Below are 19166 nucleotides of genomic sequence, written 5' to 3'. Positions count from 1 at the left end.
GGAATATATGGAAAACGTGAATACGCTGGACAACTTGGATGTGCTGGGGATGGTCAGGAGCCCAGGCCGTGTCCCTCCTCTGATCCGCGAACATCCACTCACCCGGGTAACCCACCTGGGCGCCCTTAAGTCCACCCGCGCAGCGAGGCACAGCGTGGGTGGGAGGCGTGGGCTGGTGCCAGCGGCCTCAGCTCGCAGCGCCGGAAGTTTGGGGCAGCATCAGGAACGCGGACGCGAGCCGCCTGGCCCCGCTGCCCGCCAGCAAGTGCTCGGACGGGCGGGGGCGGGCGGAGGCCGGGGCGGGGCGGGGCGGGGCGCGGGGGGCGCGGCAGGGCGGCCACGTGACGGGCGGCGCGGGTATTAAGCGGCGCGGCCGCTGCTCCGCAGCTCGAGCTGGTGCTTCGCCCGCGACCCATCTCCCAGGCGTGCCGCCCCGAGAGGACCGCGCGAAGGTCACCCCGCGCCCGCCAGCCCGTCCGCCGCCCGCGCCTCCGCCGAGCCCCGCGCGCCTCGCCGGCCCCGCCGCGTCTCCGCCCGCCCGTCCGACCGCCCGAGCCCCGCGCGCCCCGCCTCAGCCCGGCCACCCAAGCGCCATGAACCAGATCGAGCCCGGCGTGCAGTACAACTACGTCTACGAAGATGACGAGTACATGATCCAGGAGGAGGAGTGGGACCGCGACCTGCTCCTCGACCCGGCCTGGGAGAAGCAGCAGAGGAAGGTCAGCCAGGGCCGCGTGCCCGCCGTCTGCGGGCTGGACCCGCGTGTCTCTGTGTCGCCTTCCCCGGGGGGCGACCGCCCGGGGGCGCCGCTGACCGTGTGGACTAGCGGGAGGGAGCTTGATGGAGGGTCGTGTTGTCCCATGTCCTCGTAGCCCGGGAAAAGTCCAGGGACAGGCACGGACCTGGGCGTCGTGAGTGCGCGCACGCGCGATTGTGCGTGGGTGAGCGCGTGTGTCACATAAGAGTCACAAAACGAAGAATGTTAGGGGAAGAACAGTGCAGCCGTTTCTGTTTTAACCTGCATTAGACCAGAATGTGAAAGTCTCAGGTCTGCTCCTGACCCCTTGAGTCTGTGACCTTGGCCACAGAGTTGTGTCTTCTGGTCCCGTTGTGTCCCATTTCCCCCTAACCCGTCTCTCCCCAGATAAAAGAGGTCAAAAGAACATCGGCTTCATTCCGATTTTCACAGGGCTGCCCCAGAGAGTAATTGAAAATCATTTATTACATGTTTTGGGGTTCCCTGGAGAGAGATGCTGTATGAACACTAGACATTCACCGATAAATTAATAGTTATTTCACACTCTATTTACGGTTCATTGAGGTAAGCGCACAGGGACGAGGGAGTCAGCCAGCTCTAAAAGTTCCCTTCCCATCTTGGTTGGCGCTCTCTGGGGGCCCAATGGAACATTCCACTATCTCAAGGTTTCTTCTTGATCCTCTTGGCTAGAATTCTAGGGACTGCTCACCAGGAGGCTAAATCTCGCCTCCTGTTTGGGCACAGAGCCTGGCCGGGTCAGGGATGCCAACCCAGACCTGCTCACCCAACCTTATGATGACAGTGTCCTGGCAAAAGCAAAGTGCCCTCTGCTTTTCCCCCCTATTTTTCTCGGGGTGGGGCAAAGTGGGTTTCCCTTCTAAGGGCCTGCCATTAAGTGGATAACGTCTGTTGACCATCTGTGTGCCTGGGAATGCTCTGTGTAGCTGCCACTGTGGGTGATTATCTGATAGTGCCTGGTGAATGTGTCTGACTATAGGAAACACATACTCTCAACAAACAGTGTTAGCTGAAGGAGAGAGGTCCCATATTTGGATAATTATCAGATAACCATTTTAGGGGTTTTTTGTTGTTATTTATAAAATAACCATGATATTTTCAAATCAAGATTTTTCTTCTGTTGTCTATTCTCTCTTTTAAAACCACTTACTATTATTGTTTTAAAGCTCCAATTTAGCTACATTTCATTCTCCCCCTTAGTTCCATCATCCCTGCCTTCTTGGAAACAGTAGAATGGGAGTGATAAGTAGAAGTTGAGTCTATATAGGAGAATAAAATTTCAAACCTTCTACAATTTTTTAAACACCTGGCTTGAGGATTATTAATGTGTTGTTATTATTATTATTAGTTTGTCATCTGGGCTAATTGCTGCATCATCAATGAGAAAGAAGTTAAATAGTTGCTTTAATTTTTAACAGTGAGTGTTTCTTTTTAAAAATTTTTCCCACAATTTTGATTACTACATTTTTTCATGGATTTTTAAAGTCTTAAGTCTTTGTTGCAGAGATTGCTTTTTTTTTTCCTCATGAGGAAGAGCAAAATAGTTAAGGAATTGGACGGGTAGTCTGCCCATCATTTTTGAAAGTAATAGTCTAATCACAGTGGTTTCTGTTGACTTTTTAAAATTACAGTACAGGATAGAGTTAATTTTAGTTTCCAAAGACCACATTGATATATGTCTTCTGTCATATACATATAATTTTAAAATTATTTTTAATATATGATATATAATTATATATATTTTTTAATTCACAGTATTTTTGGATATAATTTCATTGTGATTTTTTAAAAGTTTGGGGTTCCTGTGTGAATATATTATTATAATTGTATAGCACTTGTATATTATATATTAAAAAACAGACATATGTCATTTTTTTTCTCAGGTAGGTTGAGTGCTGTGTTGTGACTTTACTGACAAACAAAACAGAGCCAAACATTACGTTAGGACACAGACCTGAACAGATCCAGAAGATCCTCTGTTTCTACTTTTGGTAGAGAACCCACTCAAGTCAGTAAAGTAATACTGAACTGTGAGGTCCGGGCAGCCAGAGCAGTAGCCTCTATTTATGTCCTATGAGCCAAACTGCTGGAACAGGACAGGGATAAAATGCCATTGTTTCTATTGTGGGCTACCTTTTCCACACTTGCCATTTCAGTGATATGCCGGGTATGAGATCTGTCAACAGATGCTGGTAACACATGATGACGTCTGTAGCGTTATAATGGATGAGGGACCTAATTATATCCACAGTTCACAGAGTCTTATGGGCTGTGGTAAACCTTGCTCTGGTATGGAATGCCTTGCTACAGAAGGACTTAGTAAAACTGTAGTGCTGTGTGTGTGTGTGTGTGTGTGTGATGGGAGATCTTTTTGTTTTACATAAAATTTACCATCTTAACCATTTTAAAGTGTCCAGTTCAGGCGTGCTACGTACATTCACATTGTTGTGCAATTGATCTCCAAGACTCTTCATCTTGCAAAATTAAACTCTGTATAAAACAATAACTTTCTATTCTCCCCACCCCCCAGCCCCTGGCACCACCCTTCTACCTTCTGTCTCCATGAGTTTGACCCCTAGGGACCTCATATGGGTGGAATCATACACTATTTGTCCTTTTGCATCTGGCTTACTTCACTTAGCATAATGTCCTCAAGGTTCATCCACGTTGTGTCATGTGTCAGAATTTCCTTCCTTTTTAAGGCTGAATAATATTTCACTGACTGTATGGACCACGTTTTGTTTATCCATTCATTGATTGATGCACACGTGGATTGTTGCTACCTTTTGGTTATTGTGAATAATGCTGCTGTGAACGTGGGTGTACAAATACCTCTTCATGTCCCCGCTTTCGGGTTTTTTTGTTTAGATACCTAGAAGTGGAATTTCTGGATCTTGTGGCAATGATGGGTTTACAATTTTTTGAGGACATGCAGTGCTTTTTCCAAAAGAAGGCAATTTAGAAGATGTTGAATTTAGCATGAGTATGTACAGGCATTTCAAAGTGCTCTCCTACTTCAGGGGTGTTTAAGAATATTTGTAGTCACATAAATGAAGCTCTCTTTAGTGGACTTCTGAAACTTCTGGAGCTTTGATGTTTAGAAGTAAGCTTCTCCTGGAAGCAAAGAGCACATTCAGCCTTTAATTCAACTGCGGCCTAATCGGGAGGTGACTTGTCAGAACAGCAATGCTGAATATGTGTGCTATCTCCGTGGGCACAGGGCGCTGTCCTTCACCACTCTGGGAGGCTAGAACAGACCTTTTAAGGAAATGACTGTGTGTTTCAATACATAAAGGGCCCTTACTTCCTTAATCTGTATAGGGCTAGGTGATCGATACTCTTTTTCACCATTTGTGGAGAGCATAAGAGAGTCGTTCATTTATTCCACATTCAGAATTCTGATTAGTTTTCATCGTTCCTAAAGAAATCCAAGTTCTTCTGCAGAGTCACAGTTTAGATGGAGCAGCTCACTGTTCTCCTCAGCACACCTGCTGCCTGTCCTGTCATCAGGCTGAAATGTTGCCACGTGGGGTCAGGCAGTGGGGAAGGATGCTTGTGTGGGAGCAGCTGCGCACAGGTTGGATTAAATAGAGGATCCAGAACCTGCCAGTTTCCCCTTTCTGTGTCTCAAGGAGCAACTGCTGGTTAAGGGTGCAGCTCAAGGCTCTTCTGAAGACCTGCACAGTGGAGTATGCCCTTGCGGGAATTTTTCTTGGGGAAAAAAAGGCACGAATTGTTCCAACGAGGTGAACGATTAACAAGGGGCCTGGGAAGTGTCTCAGATTCCTGAGACCCAGGTGAATCTCAGCTCTGCCTGGTACCCTCTGGCCGTAATCAAGTCACTAAGCCTTTTGAGTTCCATCTCTTCATCTAGAAAATAAAGATAAGGGATTTTTGTCTTTCTTGCCTCAGAGAGTTTTTCAGAATCAAATGGTCAAAGTAGTTTACGTCAAAGGGGCTTTGTACTCTGTACAAGGATCTGTAAATGTTCAAATATTATTACTATCCTAGTGCAGCCAATACTTATTAATTTCATCAGGTGGTGTAGTAATTAGCACTGTGATTGAATTTGTGAGGATGAAGAAGCACGTGATTTGTTCCTTAGTGACTTGGATGTACTTTTCAAAAAAAATTGTGTAAAATCTACATAACATAAAATTTACCATTTTAACCATTTTTAGGTGTACAATTCAGTGACATTAATACATTCACGTTGCTGTGCAACCATCACCACCATCCATCTCCAGAACTTTTCCATCTCATCCTCAAGTTAAACTCTGTGTCTATTAAACAGTAACTTCCTATTACCTCCTCCCCCCATGTACCTTTAAAGGTAGGGTTTACACGCTTCCACACTTAGAACAAGAAATTGTTTAATAACAAGTGCCAGGTGCTTGTTGTATAAAGAACAAAAATTTTAGGAGATGAAATAAGGAAAACCATTGTGGGTGAGGATAATGGGGAAACAGCTTTACAAGGGAGTAGAACTTGGGGTGGGTGTTAATTTGAGGAATAACTAAATACTAGTTGGTTGGCGAGGAGAGAGAAACAGAACATTCCTGGCTAGAGAAATAGAGTGAACAGTCTAGGCTTAACTGAAGCTAAAGATACAGATTCAGATTTAGAGAGAAAATTGCATAGGTAATCCGGGGCCAGTTTACAGAGGACCTAGGATGCCAGGGTGAGCGTGGACTTCGTTCTTCAAGCAGTGCAGAGCTCTGGGAATATTTGAGCCAGGAAGAGCCATGCTTCAAGTAGAATATTGTTTGCAGAATAAATCGGAGTGGGTGAAGGCCTGAGGTGGGGGACCCAGGTAGAAGCCCATTACAGGAATGAAACATTTAAAGCGGTGAGGATTAGAAGCAGTGGTGAGGAAGCCATCAATTTGAGAGTGATCAGGAAGGATTATAAAAAGTATTAAATAACCCCATGTTGTTGCATGGCAGGCTGTTGTATAAATCCAATTAAGCAGACATGATCTCACCATTAGAGCTCCTGGGCTTAAAACTCAAGATAGTGATGTTGACAAGTAATAAACTACTGAGGAGTGTCTGCTTATCTAACCAGGAGAGGTGTCTGGGTGGAAAGCTAACCATTTACAGGATGTATCATTCAGTGCAGGGGCTGAGTGCTGAGGGGCAAGTTGTGTGTCCAGGTGGCCATTGCCTAAATGCAGGGCTGGAGTTTCAGGCAGCCTTTGATGTCCAGAGAGAGTTGCTGATGGGCAGGCTTGCAAAGGCAGAATCTTGTATGAGCCCTAAGAGATCTCTGCCCCCAGAAGGGCTGTTGTTCTCAAGATGCCCTTGGTTTGCTATGGAGAACCACAGGTGCGGGAGTTGTAAGGTGGAGAAATCACTCTTTGTGATTTCTGCATCTTCTCTCAGGCACTGCAGTGTGTCCTGGGGTCTGCCCTACCCCTTCAGCCACATTCGCCGAGGAAGAAACTTGAACCCAAGATACGATTTTCCGGGAGCGTGGGAGGAGGCATAGAACTCTTAGCTGGGAAGCCTAAAGAACAGCAGCTTCAGAAAACTGTCAGAAAGCCCTGCAGCCGGTTGCTGCAGCTGGGCTACAGAAAAGGTGCAGCTCTCGGGTGGGTGGAGGCGCTCCCGTGATGAGCAGAGGAGTTGGTACGGAATACGTTGGAGGACAGTCAGAACTGTACCGCTGTTTCCGTGGGAACGGTACTAGTTCTTCCAGAAAGAACAGAAAGCAAAGATGAGGGGGAAAACGCTTGCTAACTACTGTGCTAGACTTAGTTCCAAGGAAGGAAAATCTTGAGTGCCAGAAACGGGTTTTTCTAAAGAAGCTGAGGAACGTGTTTTACACAAGCACGTATCAGTGTGAGCACTTGCACACTCGCCTCTGAGCCCACACCACACCTGTACCCCTCCCCACAATTTTCTTGGTCAGAAACTAGATGTTTTCTCCTGCAGCCGTACTGAAGGGCAGAATAGAAGTGGAACACAAGCATAGCTGTTTATTCTTTTCATTCCTTTGGTCCTGCTAGAGGCCCGGGTTAGGGAATGGAGTTGACACCACCCCAGGCTTTAAGGAGCTTGCAGCTTAGTTCAAGAGACAGAAAGGGCAGTGAGAAGTACAGAGGAGGGACACCCAGTTCACCCTGGCCGGTGGAAGGGAGTGGAGAGTATTTCCAAAGCCCCTCCTGCATGGTCCCCTGTCAGGGTGCCTGGAAGCATCTTCCTCCCGGGCGCCCGTGCAGGGAAGCTGGGAGTTACCCTTGAGGCTTCCCTCTCTCTCACCTCCTGTGAGCCCACCTCCTAAAGTCCTCTGGACCCTGCCCCTTCCTCCCATCATGTGCTTTAAGGCCTTCAGGGCCTCTGCACTTCCTGCCTGGATGGGGGTGGTGGCCCCTGCTTTGTCACCCTTCCACACACCGTACTTGCCTTCAGGCTTTTTTCTGCCTGATGCTGCAGGAGTGATCTGTATAAAACACAGGCCTGGTCATGGTATTTCTGCTTAAAGCCCCTGTGTGGTTCTTTATCGCCTTCAGGAGGGTGTTGGGAGCCAGGCCTGAGCCAGCCTGTCTGCTCCGCCTCTCCCCCTAGGGCTCCTGGAGCCCACGTGTTTGATTCTCCTCTTTACCCGAGACTACCTCCTCTACCCGCCCTGGGAGTTCTTCTTCCTCGGGCCCCTCCTCTAGAACATGGGTCCCTGGGTGCTGTTCTGGTCTCCCCTATGAGCAGACACTGTCCTGTGGCCCCCTGGCCCTGCAATGGTCCTGCTTAGAGTCTGCGCTCACATTTGTGAAATGCAGGAATTATAAGTCATATTTCTGAAAAGAATTTAGTACAATTAAATTTTTTATTTTTGCAATCTTTGCAACTCCCTTGAGCTACAAATGTATTAACTCCAGCTCATACTTGTTTAATGCTCCTTAAAGATGTTTTCTCAAAGCATTTTCTCAGGTTCCCCAAACGATGGACTTCTCCGACTTAGCTCTTATTCTCAGACTGAGCCTACAAAGATAAGCTGTTTAATTAAAAAAATAAGAATAATTTGTAATTTAGAGATTTGGGGAATAAAATAATATCATACATGTAGATTTATTTAAATGATAATAAAATGTGTCACCATATTAATGAACAAAGCTCTGGTAGCCCAAATTGGATTGGAAATGACTGTTTTGTCCAGATTGAAAACCTTTACCCACATCATAGAGAAGATTCCAAATTCATTTAGATTCAGAGAAGTATACATTTAAATTTGTTCTTCTGAATGTAAAACCTGGTAAGACAAAAACTTTTGGAAGACATGCTAGGCTTCACAGTAGTGGAAATGGAAAAGAGAGAAGAGATGAAGATGATTCTGCAGAGTATGTGGACCCTGGAAAAGAATTGGCCTGGGCGGTATTGATATAAGCCGAACCCAAGACTACAGAGTTAGCATGGCTTTGAGTTGTCTTGCTGTGTTTGTTTGTTTTTGCTAGGGGATAAATGTATTAGTCATCATTCCTAGAAATTACTATATAATGAAAATAGATTCTCATTAGCCTCTGTTATAACCTTTTCATTAAAAGGCATGCTATCTCGGGAAAAACTCTTATTTTTTTAGTGATTGTGAGGATCAAGTGGGCAAGTAAGTGAATATGAGGTTGAGGGGAAATGAGAACAGTATTTGATATTGAAGGTATGACTGAGTCTTATACAGACAATTATAATTGAGATCGGCAACTCAAGAAATCCTCAGGAATTCCCTGGCTGGCCAGTGGTTAGGGCTCCATGCTTCCACTGCAGGAGACACGTGTTGGATCCCTGGTTGAGGAACTAAGATGCTGCATGCCATGCAGCACGGCCAAAAAAAAAAAAAAGAAGAAATCCTATCTTTTAGAGTCATGAAGAGTCTTCAAGTTTCTTCATTATAGTCCAACAGGATGGGAAGATAATAATTATTTAGAAGGTAGGTAATTTAATCTCATTGTGTTTTATTAGGATTTTAAGATATTTTGTATGCATTAGGTTGAACCGTAGGAAATTTTTGACACTGACCATTTTGACCTCCAAAAATTGCAGTTTCTTATGGCTCAACCCAATAAAACCACTTTACCACTATTGTCCCACTGTATTCAAGGTACTTGACCAAGACCACAGCACAGCCAAGCCATAAAACTGAGTTCAGCTTGTTTCTAGTCTTACCTCTAATGCCTTTGGTATTCATTTGGGAAAATAAGGGGTGGTTAGGTTTTGTAGAAGTTAAAAATGTGAGGTTTGGATTGAGGGCTTGACAGCCCGTGGAAGTATCGAGAAGGAAGGTCAAGCCTAGAGATTTAGGTGTGGGAGTTATCTGCTCAGAGGCCATGGTTAAAACTGTAAGGAGGGGATAGTGGAAGAGCTACCTGCCAGGCGCTGAGGTGAGCTAACATCGAGGGCTCCCAGAGGAAGCAGTGATTACCGGAACGTGGAAGCATCGCTTCTCTGGATGAAAACATGCATTTACCGGATGACTTAAAACTAGATGAACTGTCGAAATGTCTAATTTTCTTCCGGGAGAAATCTCACCTTGGTATTTCTCTGGAACTTGGCCAGTCCATCTGAATCTGGCATTTGAATCCGTTTAGTCACTGGAACAGAAACCCAGGGCTTTGGCACCGTGGAATGGGAGATCTTTTAGCTCATGAGATAAGTTATGCTTGCAAAGGAAGTGAAAAGCTGTAAGAAACTATTTATGGCGGTGTGCTCAAATCTGTGACATAAAATCTTTTTGCAGCTGGAATGGCCAAGGCTGGGCTTTATTGAGGAAGACTTTATTGAAAATTTGTAAGGATTACTGAAGAAAGTAGTTTCGTTACTGAAAAGAATTGGTTTCATCTTAACATACCAAGTGTAGCATTCAACCACAAGGTGGGTTTCCCTTTTCTGTTTTATCATTTATAAAATTAAGAAAATAGGATGAGGGTTTCCTTGGTGGCGCAGTGGTTGAGAGTCTGCCTGCCAATACAGGGGACACGGGTTCGTGCCCCGGTCTGGGAGGATCCCACATGCCGCGGAGCGGCTGGGCCCATGAGCCATGGCCGCTGGGCCTGCGCGTCCGGAGCCTGTGTTCCACAACGGGAGAGGCCACAACAGTGAGAGGCCCACGTACCGCAAAAAAAAAAAAAAAAAAAAAAAGAAAATAGGATGAGTGATGGTCCTCATTTAGGGGGTTTGTTTTAAGGTTTAAAAAAATATTATTGATATTTTGGGTGTATCAGTCATGAAAATAGTAAAAGAGATAACAATTGCAATCAGTTTTGAGATTACCCATTGAGGGTAATATTTTTCTATTTTAAAACAAATCCATTTTGGAGGGGTGGCGAGGGTAAGGATCAGGTTGGGCTGGGACATGAGGAGGGGATATTCATTGGAAAAATGCAAACCATGTGTTTTACCTTTTGTAAACCGTACAATTTCTATTCTGTTACTGCAGTTTATGAAATAGGAAGTGTCTGAATATTTCATTGCATACCTTTCCTGTTAAATTTTGGGACAAAATGATGTTTATTTTCATTTTTTCAGTATAACAGCAAAACAAAAATATTCCAGTAAGACAGTAAAAGTGATATTTTAATATATGGATTTTTTTTCCAGTGGATTAAAAAAAGAATGGGAGGGGATTTGGCATATGTTTCCCAGTATCCCAAACTATTTAGTATATAGGGAAGAGCAGCTATTTATTGAGAATTTTCAGGCACTGTTTTGACCATACGTATTATTTTATTCGAACGTCACAACAGTCTTAGAAGATGAGTATTGTGATTCTCATTTTTCAACCAGGGAGGCTAAGTAACTTACCTAAGGGTGGTTGAGGGTGGGGAAGTGGTAGCTGGAACATGCACACAGAATTTTGTCTAAATTACAAAGATATTCTCTCTCACAATCGAAATTTTATAACACATGGAGATGCTAATTATTTTATTGCACATTTTGGTCTGCAAGCGGCAGAGCTGAAGTTTGGATCCGGGATGCTTAACTCCAGAGGCAGTGCTTTTATTTTTATTTTTTTAAAATTTATTTTGTTGAATTTTAGTTGATTTATAATGTATTAATTTCTGCTGTACAGCAAAGTGATTGTTAGACATATAGGTTCTTTTCCATATTCTTTTCCATTATGGTTTATCACAGGATATTGAATATAGTTCCCTGTGCTATACAGTAGGACCTTGTGGTTTATCCATTATATATATATAATAGTTTGCTTCTGCTAACCCCAAACTCTCAATCCGTCTCCTTCCCCCTTGGCAGCCACAGGTCTGTCCTCTATGTCTCTGAGTCTGTTTCTGTTTTACAGATAAGTTCATTTGTGTCTTGTTTTACATTCCACATACAAGTGATACAATATGGTATTTGTCTTTCTTTTTCTGACTTATTTCACTTAGTATGATAATCTCTAGGCCCATCCATGTTGCTGCAAATGGCATTATTTCATTCTTTTTAATGGCTGAGTAGTATTCCATTGTATATATGTACCACATCTTCTTTATCCATTCCTCTGTTGATGGACATCTAGGCTGTTTATTGGCTATTGTGAGTAGTCAAAGGTGGTGCTTTTTAACCACTAAATTTTTCTGTTTTTGTTGCTTTTTTGCTCAGAGTTTTAACCAACAACCCAGAGAAAAAGCCTGGAATTCAGTATTCCTAAGTTTTCACTTATCCAAAACCTACTGCCCATGCATAAGGGTGTGTGTGTGTCTGAATTTTTAATTTCTAAATGGGTCCAGGGGGAACATCTGATGAGAATGTGAAGACTAAATTTTGAGTTATGGAAAATACTGTCCTTCCAAGGTAACCCCAAGTGAGGGCCTTGCAATCACTCTGTCCCACAGAAGTGCCAGAGGAGGAGGAAAGGGATGACAGGAAAAGCCAACTACACCTCTCAAATGGAGGCTTACAGGACATGCCATTAAGGGCACATCTTTGGAATTACCTGCTGGTCTGTCTGACACAGTTCCAAAAAGAAGCCAGAGTTCAGGATGCCTAAGTATTTGAGTCAGTTCCCTTTTGGAACTACAAAAGCAGACTTCCAGAGGCAAGAGCATAGATTAGAGCCATCCTCCTGCAGACGTGATGTCTTAGTGGACAGGGATGCCCTGCAAGATTTGGGCTCCACAGAGATTTGGCCAAAGGCAGTGCCAAGGACTCCCTTCACTTTACATTGAAAAAAATCCTGCCTTTCTTTTATTTATTTTTAACTTCTTATTATGGAAAATTTCAAACATATATAAAAGCAGAGAGAACACATAGCGAATCCCTCTGAATCCCACTGGCCAAGGAAAACCAAAGTTTCATGAATAGGGGATGCCTGGTTCTTTTTTTCCCCCAGCTTTAACGAGATGTCATTGACAAATAAAAATTTTTATATATTTAAAGTGTGCCACATGTTTTGATAAATGTATACATTGTGAAATAATTACCAGGGATGTCCAATCCTAAAAGGAAAAAAAAGTTTTTATGTTCAATAGATGCTTTATTCTCTAAACGAAATTTTGAATCAAAACTGCCAATTAAGCCGACAGTTGCCTTTCCTGTTTTGAAACTCCAGTCTCCTCCCCCCATACCCCACGCTTCCTGCTACCCCTTTTGGCTGTCCAGGCCTCCTCCCTGCTCTGCTGGGATACCTCTCCTAACCCCCCCAGTTCACCTAGTAATTTCTCATGCTGTTAATGTTACAACTGGCTATTTCTAAAAACCAAAGATTGCCAAGACCTGCTTTTCCAGAGATCATCATTATTTTAAAGGTGACCTTTCTAAGACAATAATGCTGTTGTCTAATTCCAGGAAGGACCCTGATGGTGAATTTCAGGCTCTGTAGGAGAAGAGGACCGAATTGTGCAAAGAAAGCACTGTTGGCAGAGGCAAAGCCTTTTAACATCCTGTAAACGGGGATGGTTAACTGCTGTTTGTGGCCCCTTGTAAAGTCAGTACTGATAGGGTATTTCTCTTCTCCTGCTGCAGACTGATCTAATAAACTGACCCCATAACCTCCTTCAGGTTTATTGGTCTAGCTCCTGCGACCACTGCTTTTACTTCTTTTGAGTGGGGAGCCTGAATTTGAGACAGGAGGTGGGCACCGTGTCTGAAGAGGCTGAATTTGATACCTCTGCATCTTTGTTTCCTCCACCACCCCAGAGTGCAGGGAGGAAGGAGCAGAACACACATGTTAAGTGTTCTTGGGGAAAGGTTATTTTTAGGGGCAGTCTTGCCAAGACTGCTTCCTCAGCTTTTCTTTAGGTACAGATCACACCCTCACCTGCTTAGGTATGTGAATTTCTAGGGGAGCCCTGGGAGGGATGGGGGTTGCTGCCTGCATGTAGCAGTTCCAGGCCACCTCCTTCCTTACAAAGATTCATTTTATTTTATTTGTTTCTCAGCTTTATTGAGATGTAATTGACATGTAATATTGTGTCAGTTGAAGGGTTGCAACATCTTGCCCATCTCTCAGGTTCTCTATTCTTTTTTTTTTTAAGAAGATGTTGGGGGTAGGAGTTTATTAATTAATTAATTTATTTTTGCTGTGTTGCGTCTTTGTTTCTGTACGAGGGCTTTCTCTAGTTGTGGCAAGCGGGGGCCACTCTTCTTCGCGACGCGCGGGCCTCTCACTATTGCGGCCTCTCTTGTTGCGAAGCACAGGCTCCAGACGCGCAGGCTCAGTGGTTGTGGCTCACGGGCCTAGTTGCTCCGCCGCCTGTGGGATCTTCCCAGACCAGGGCTCGAACCTGTGTCCCCTGCATTAGCAGGCAGATTCTCAACCACTGCGCCACCAGGGAAGCCCAGGTTCTCTATTCTTTATGAAAGGAAATGAGGAAGGAGGGTGGACTGATTCCAGAGGTAGGGTGACCCCTCATTCCAGGTTTGCCCAGGACAATCCCAGTTGTGGCTCTTGTCCCAGAGTAACTATAAATAGCATCATTTTGACTCTCAGAAGTGGTCCAGTTTAGACTTCGAATTCTGTGGTCACTGTTCAGAGGAGATACACAAGGCCACCTCAGAGAAGGTTAACATAATATTGAGACCCAAATAATTTGTATATTGGACAGTAATGCCTTTTCTCAAAGTACTGGCCTATTTCTGAACTTGAAAAAATGCAAATATTGGTGAAATGAGAGTTCTAAAACTTTGACAGTTTTAAATATCACTGTCTAATAATTTCTGAATCTTCTAACTCATGAATCCTTTAGAAGACCAAGCCTTGTAGCCAGCGGTGGGAGTGAGCCCTGTGTCTGGAGGGTATGGGACCACGGACCCCACTGGATGCCTACTGTAGGCCAGGTTTCCCTCTGAAATCCACATTGTCGTCGTCCTTATGGTAGTTTGTATGCCGTCCGTGTGGTTTTATAAATCGTATATATACTCACACTTCAGATAGCTTGCTATTAATATGTGCTAGGCTTTAAGGATGCTTATTTTGCACATCTAAAAAACTAAGGGTTAAACTTTATTGAAATATCTGGACCAATTTCCAAGGTTGGATCTCTAGGTTTGTTCTTTTGACAGCTTAAGTCTTTTTCTAATAAAATTGTATATATCTTTAGACACTTGAAAGTCTGGAAGTGAAGTGGTGATAAGTATATTTACTGTGGGACAAAATCGTGTTTAATGTAAAATTGTCCCTTCTGTCATGAGACACAGGTGGGGCTGTCACCATTCGAGTCCATTAAGGACTTGGTCGGGAAGCAGGGTGAATGCTGTCAGAAATACTTGGGGAGTGACAGTGGGTTCTGTTGCTGTCACTGGTGTCTGGGTAACTGGATACTAAAGATTTCTCTGCTGCGGTCCTTGGACTTGGACAGTGTGTACCTTCTCCATGGGCATTTTAAAACTTCACGTTGAAATAGGGATTTTAGTGCCAAACTTTAAAAAAGTCCTGAAGTAGCACCTCACCAACTCATTAACTTCAGAAATGTAGGCTTGCTGGAGTGTATCCAATTTAAGTAGTTTTTCTTTTTCAGGTAAAACAATGGAGGCTGAGTGAAAGAAAGCTAGCTAACATAATTACAGATAACCAGGGAAGGGAGAAGAATCTAGCCTAACAAACTTTATAGACTTTCCCAAACTAGCTTTTTAAGATACATTTTCAAATAATCACCCAAGTCATATGTCTTCACTACAGAAAATTTGGAGAAGAAATTTTAAAAAGTCATACCGTAGGGAAAACAAGTGTTAACATTTTGCCATATTGCCTGCTAGATGACTTGACGCTGTACTAGAAAAGCATATATTTCTGTGTTTTATACTATAATATATAACTGTCTGAAATGGCTCAGGGTACAAAGACTTTATTATCTATTTTTATGAACACTTTTTAGTCAGCATGAGTCCTAGGGAAGAACTTCTCGATGGAGGAAATCCCAGCCTGGTTCCCCCAGGGCGGAGTGGGCAGGAACTTTGGAAATGACCAGCTTCCCTGTTTTTTAGCCCTTCTGTTTTCCAGAGCTTTCTGCATATGTAGAGCAAACCTGTAGACGGACCTAATTGGGGGCTGTTCCTCACTTAGAACTGTGCTCTGTCCAAACTACCAACGCAGAGACTGGCGTATTATAGAGAGCTGTTCCCTTTGAAATGAACACTTTAATTTCTCTGTGCAGGCAGCCATTTGTTTGGGTCCCTGAAAATAGTAACAGTATGGTGAACTTGAATTTAAGAATATTTATTTTGGTGTCTGGGTAGTACAAGCTGCTTCCGCAGTTGCTGGGATGGACTGGGGTTGGGAGGGGGACATCAGTGTGCTTTTCTTTAAACTTGAGTTCATCCTCAAGAAGAGAATCGTGAAAGTACAATTAATGTTGCTTTTGCCTATAACCGAGCAACAGTTGGGTCTGACCTGTCCCAGAGCCATGTCTTACACATAATTACCCAGGCTCCAAGGGAACAAGTTATTTTGGAAAGCATAACTTAGGATCAATCATACGTGAGGCTGTTGGGAGCCTTAAATGCTTACTTACCGGCAAGTCGTCAAAGGAATTCTCCACGGAGGTCGTGCCAGCTTGGGGGAGGCAGGTGTGACCCCACAAAACTCCCAGCCAGCGGCTAAGTCAGGCTCTTGACCTCAGGAAATCTTTAAGTTCAGATGACCAGGCACCAATAGCTTTCATGTGGTTCTTTGAGCTTACCGTTTTTGTTTTTGTTTTTAATACTTTAGAGCAAAAATGACCAAAACTTTGATTCTGTAGAGATTTGATTTGGTTAGCGTATGCCTCCAATTGTTTAGGAAGTATCTGCATATTTCTAATCTTAACTTTTTTTTTCCCATTTAACAGTTAAAATGGGGAGTTTCATCAAGATCATTTAACTGTCCTTTAGAAGACAGAAGGCTGTAACTTTTTTTTTTATAATTAAGATTTTGTTTCAAGCATTGCAAAACATCCCTTGGAATTAAAGGAGAGGTAGTTTGGATTGCAAACTAGTATTGGGAGTCAGTGGCTCACAGAAGTGTTTGATGTCCTTGCTAGGTTGCTTCTCTCTACCTTGAGGACTACAGAGATGCAGAGATGAGTAATTGCCCCTGAAAAATAAGAATTAGAATGAGTAATAAGGACTCCTGTAAGTGGTAATAAAATGTTTGTAGGAAATTTCATGAGCTGGGAGGAAATTAACAGATGGAGGTACTTTAGCTTCGAGAGAAATGTAAGATTTTTTATGAAACAGAGAAAAGTGCTAAAGAATTCAACCCAAATCCAATATTATTTCTGGTGATCTGTATAAGAGGGAACACGGGGACGCACATTGGGTTTTAAATGAAAAAGGAATGCAGTAAGCTGAGACTTCAGACAGTTGTCATTTTCACAGGACAAGGGAAGCGTACTGTTATTAACATCAGCAAGTGATAGACTTCAGTTATTTTGGTGTATCATTCTTTTTGTAAAATTTTTGCTCATGTCCTTTTTTATTTTTATTTTTTATTGAAGTATAGTTGATTTACAATGTTGTGTTAATTTCTGGTGTACAGCAAAGTGATTCAGTTATATATATATAACTTATAACTATATACTTCCATTATAGTTTATTACAAGATATTAAATATAGTTCCCTGTGCTATACAGTAGGACCTTGTCATTTTTCTATTTTATATATATTAGTTTGTATCTGCTAATCCCAAACTCCTAATTTATCCCTCCCCCACCCCCTTTCCCCTTTGGTAACCATAAATTTGTTTTCTATGTGTATCATTCTTGTGCATTAATTACTATTTGTCTTCATCAAAATCAGTAAAATTTAGACCAGAATAGTGAATATTTTATTTTAGCACATGTGAATGTTGACCTCTTTTTAGAAGAAAGACTAAAACTATTAAAAGATAGTTCTTAAATAAAGGTAAAACCACGACTCTCATACAGGAAGAAAAATAAACACGTTAAAGATGTTATTTAACTTACTAATGAGAAAACTGGAGAGGTGTTCCAGCCAGTTCAAAAGAGAATCTGAAGAACAGTAACATTTAGAGATCAGTAATATTGAAATTAATGTCCAAATGGTGGCAGATACTTTTCTGTGGGTGGAAGGAGGGTTGTCCCTGAACTGGACAGAATGCATTCCTTGTCTGTAGACAAGAATGACTTTGCATTGCTCTTCATCATCTTTGGCTTAGATAGATGAGCTGTAGAAGAGCGTAGAAGTGATGCCGTAGACAATGCACAACTTTCCCTTTGGAGCTCAGATGCTTCCCGACATAAAGTACCTTATTTAGCTATTTCCTCTTTCCAAATTCCATAACTTTCCATCGCATCCTTTCTGGAAGTTACAGAAGAGACTCCACAAAGTAGGCAGGTCATTCCTTTTTTATTTATTTATTTATTTATTTTTAATTTGGTTGAGGCTGGGTCTTAGTTGTGGCAGGTGGGCGCCTTAGTTGCAGCACATGGGATCCTTAGTTGTGGCATGTGGGATCTTTAGTTGCAGCATGTGAACTCTTAGTTGCACCATGTGGGATCTAGTTCTCTGACCAGGGATTGGACCCAGGCCCTCTCCATTGGGAGTGTGGAGTCTTATCCACTGCTCCATCAGGGAAGTCCCAGACAGGTCATTCCTTAAACCGGAATTAGTCCAGGCTAGACTTGGCTTTGTTAAAAAAAACTGAAAAGGATTTTTGTCCCTTTAGGCAACCTCAAGGGTTTTTAGCACATTTCTTTATCTATTCTGAACATTCAGGGACTAAATGGAAGTCAGTCTTATGAGCCTGGTGATTGAAGCCTAAAATTCATGATGAAAACCAGACCTGGTTAAGACTGTCTTTTCAGAGGCTGGGAGAGCCATCTTTAACCTCCCCACTTCAGTCATCCATCAGCCTGATTCTATTTTTAGGTCCCCTCAGCAGTAAGGTTGCCTTTTACTTTTTATGAGGTGTTTTTTGGGAAGCAAGATTACAGACTTCTCTTTTTTAACGTTTAAGGATTCTCTAGTTAAGTTTGACATGATGATAATAATTTTCAAAAGCCTGGAACTTGAGCAGATAGAGATTTTTAGCTCCACGGTGTTTTTTACTTTTTCAGTTCAAAAAATCTGATTGCTATCTTCTTTGATCTATCCCAGAAGGTCAAATAAGATGTTATTCAGCAAATAGTTACTGAGTGCCACTAGGTCCCGGGCACTGTCTAGAACACAAAACAAAAATCCCAGCTTCTCTGTGTGGCACTTCACAGATATTTTTAGAATGTTCCAGGTGGTGGTGTCACCCACCAGGTATTTCTGAGAGGATTATTCCTGCTTCCCTACCAAGTCCTTAAAGAATTCTAAATGGTGAAAGCCCTACTTGAGTTGTTTGTAGGCTTTGATATTCCTTAATTAGAAATTGTTAGATATTCTCACATTGCCTAGAAAGAGATCCTGAATCCTGCTTGAAGGCAGTATTAGTTGGGGATGAATAAGTGGGAAAAGGCTGCCTCTGTTTTTTTCTTTTACTTTGTCTCTGAGTAATCAAATTTGTATTTATGAGTATTACTGTTACTCAAGTTAAAAGCAGTATGTTGTTACTGTTGAGGCTCCAATTGATTTATGACTGAAATTGTCAAGTTTAAGCTTGAAGTATTAAAAATTTGAATGAGTGCTAGCTCTGTGTGCGTGAATACAGGTGTCCCTGCTGGGTGCTGATACAAAGGTGAATAAGGGAAGACTAGGGGCTACTGTGTTCATTTTGGGGTTCTTTGATTCATAATATGTATGCCTGTGGGCATGTAAAAGCCTGGGAAACCAGTTGTGGGCCTTCCATTTGCAATGGGATGCAATGGAATTTTTTTTTAAATTTTATTTATTTTATTATTTTATTTTATTAAAAAAATTTTTTTGTTTGAGTTGGGTCTTCGTTGTAGTGCGCGGGCTTATTCTTGCGGTGGCTTCTCTTGTTGTGGAGCACGGGCTTCAGTAGTTGTGGCACACAGGCTGAGTAGTTGTGACTCACGGGC

At 42.8% G+C, this 19166-nt stretch overlaps 1 protein-coding gene across 1 annotated transcript in view; it reads left to right on the top strand.

Annotated features, from left to right (window-relative positions):
* Positions 1 to 593: 593 nt before the first annotated feature.
* ACTN2 (actinin alpha 2) overlaps positions 594 to 19166 on the top strand; it is a gene marked incomplete at both ends in the record, with an annotated part of 76384 nt that continues 57811 nt past the window's right edge. Inside the window, one exon of the mRNA XM_079704465.1 lies at positions 594 to 719. Coding sequence (XP_079560591.1) covers positions 594 to 719 — 126 coding nt within the window. The remainder of the gene's footprint in view (positions 720 to 19166) is intronic.

Source organism: Hyperoodon ampullatus (genome assembly GCF_949752795.1).
Source record: "Hyperoodon ampullatus genome assembly, chromosome: 1".
In the NCBI taxonomy this organism is placed as follows: domain Eukaryota; kingdom Metazoa; phylum Chordata; class Mammalia; order Artiodactyla; family Ziphiidae; genus Hyperoodon; species Hyperoodon ampullatus.
This window is presented reverse-complemented; position numbering and strand designations above follow the sequence as displayed.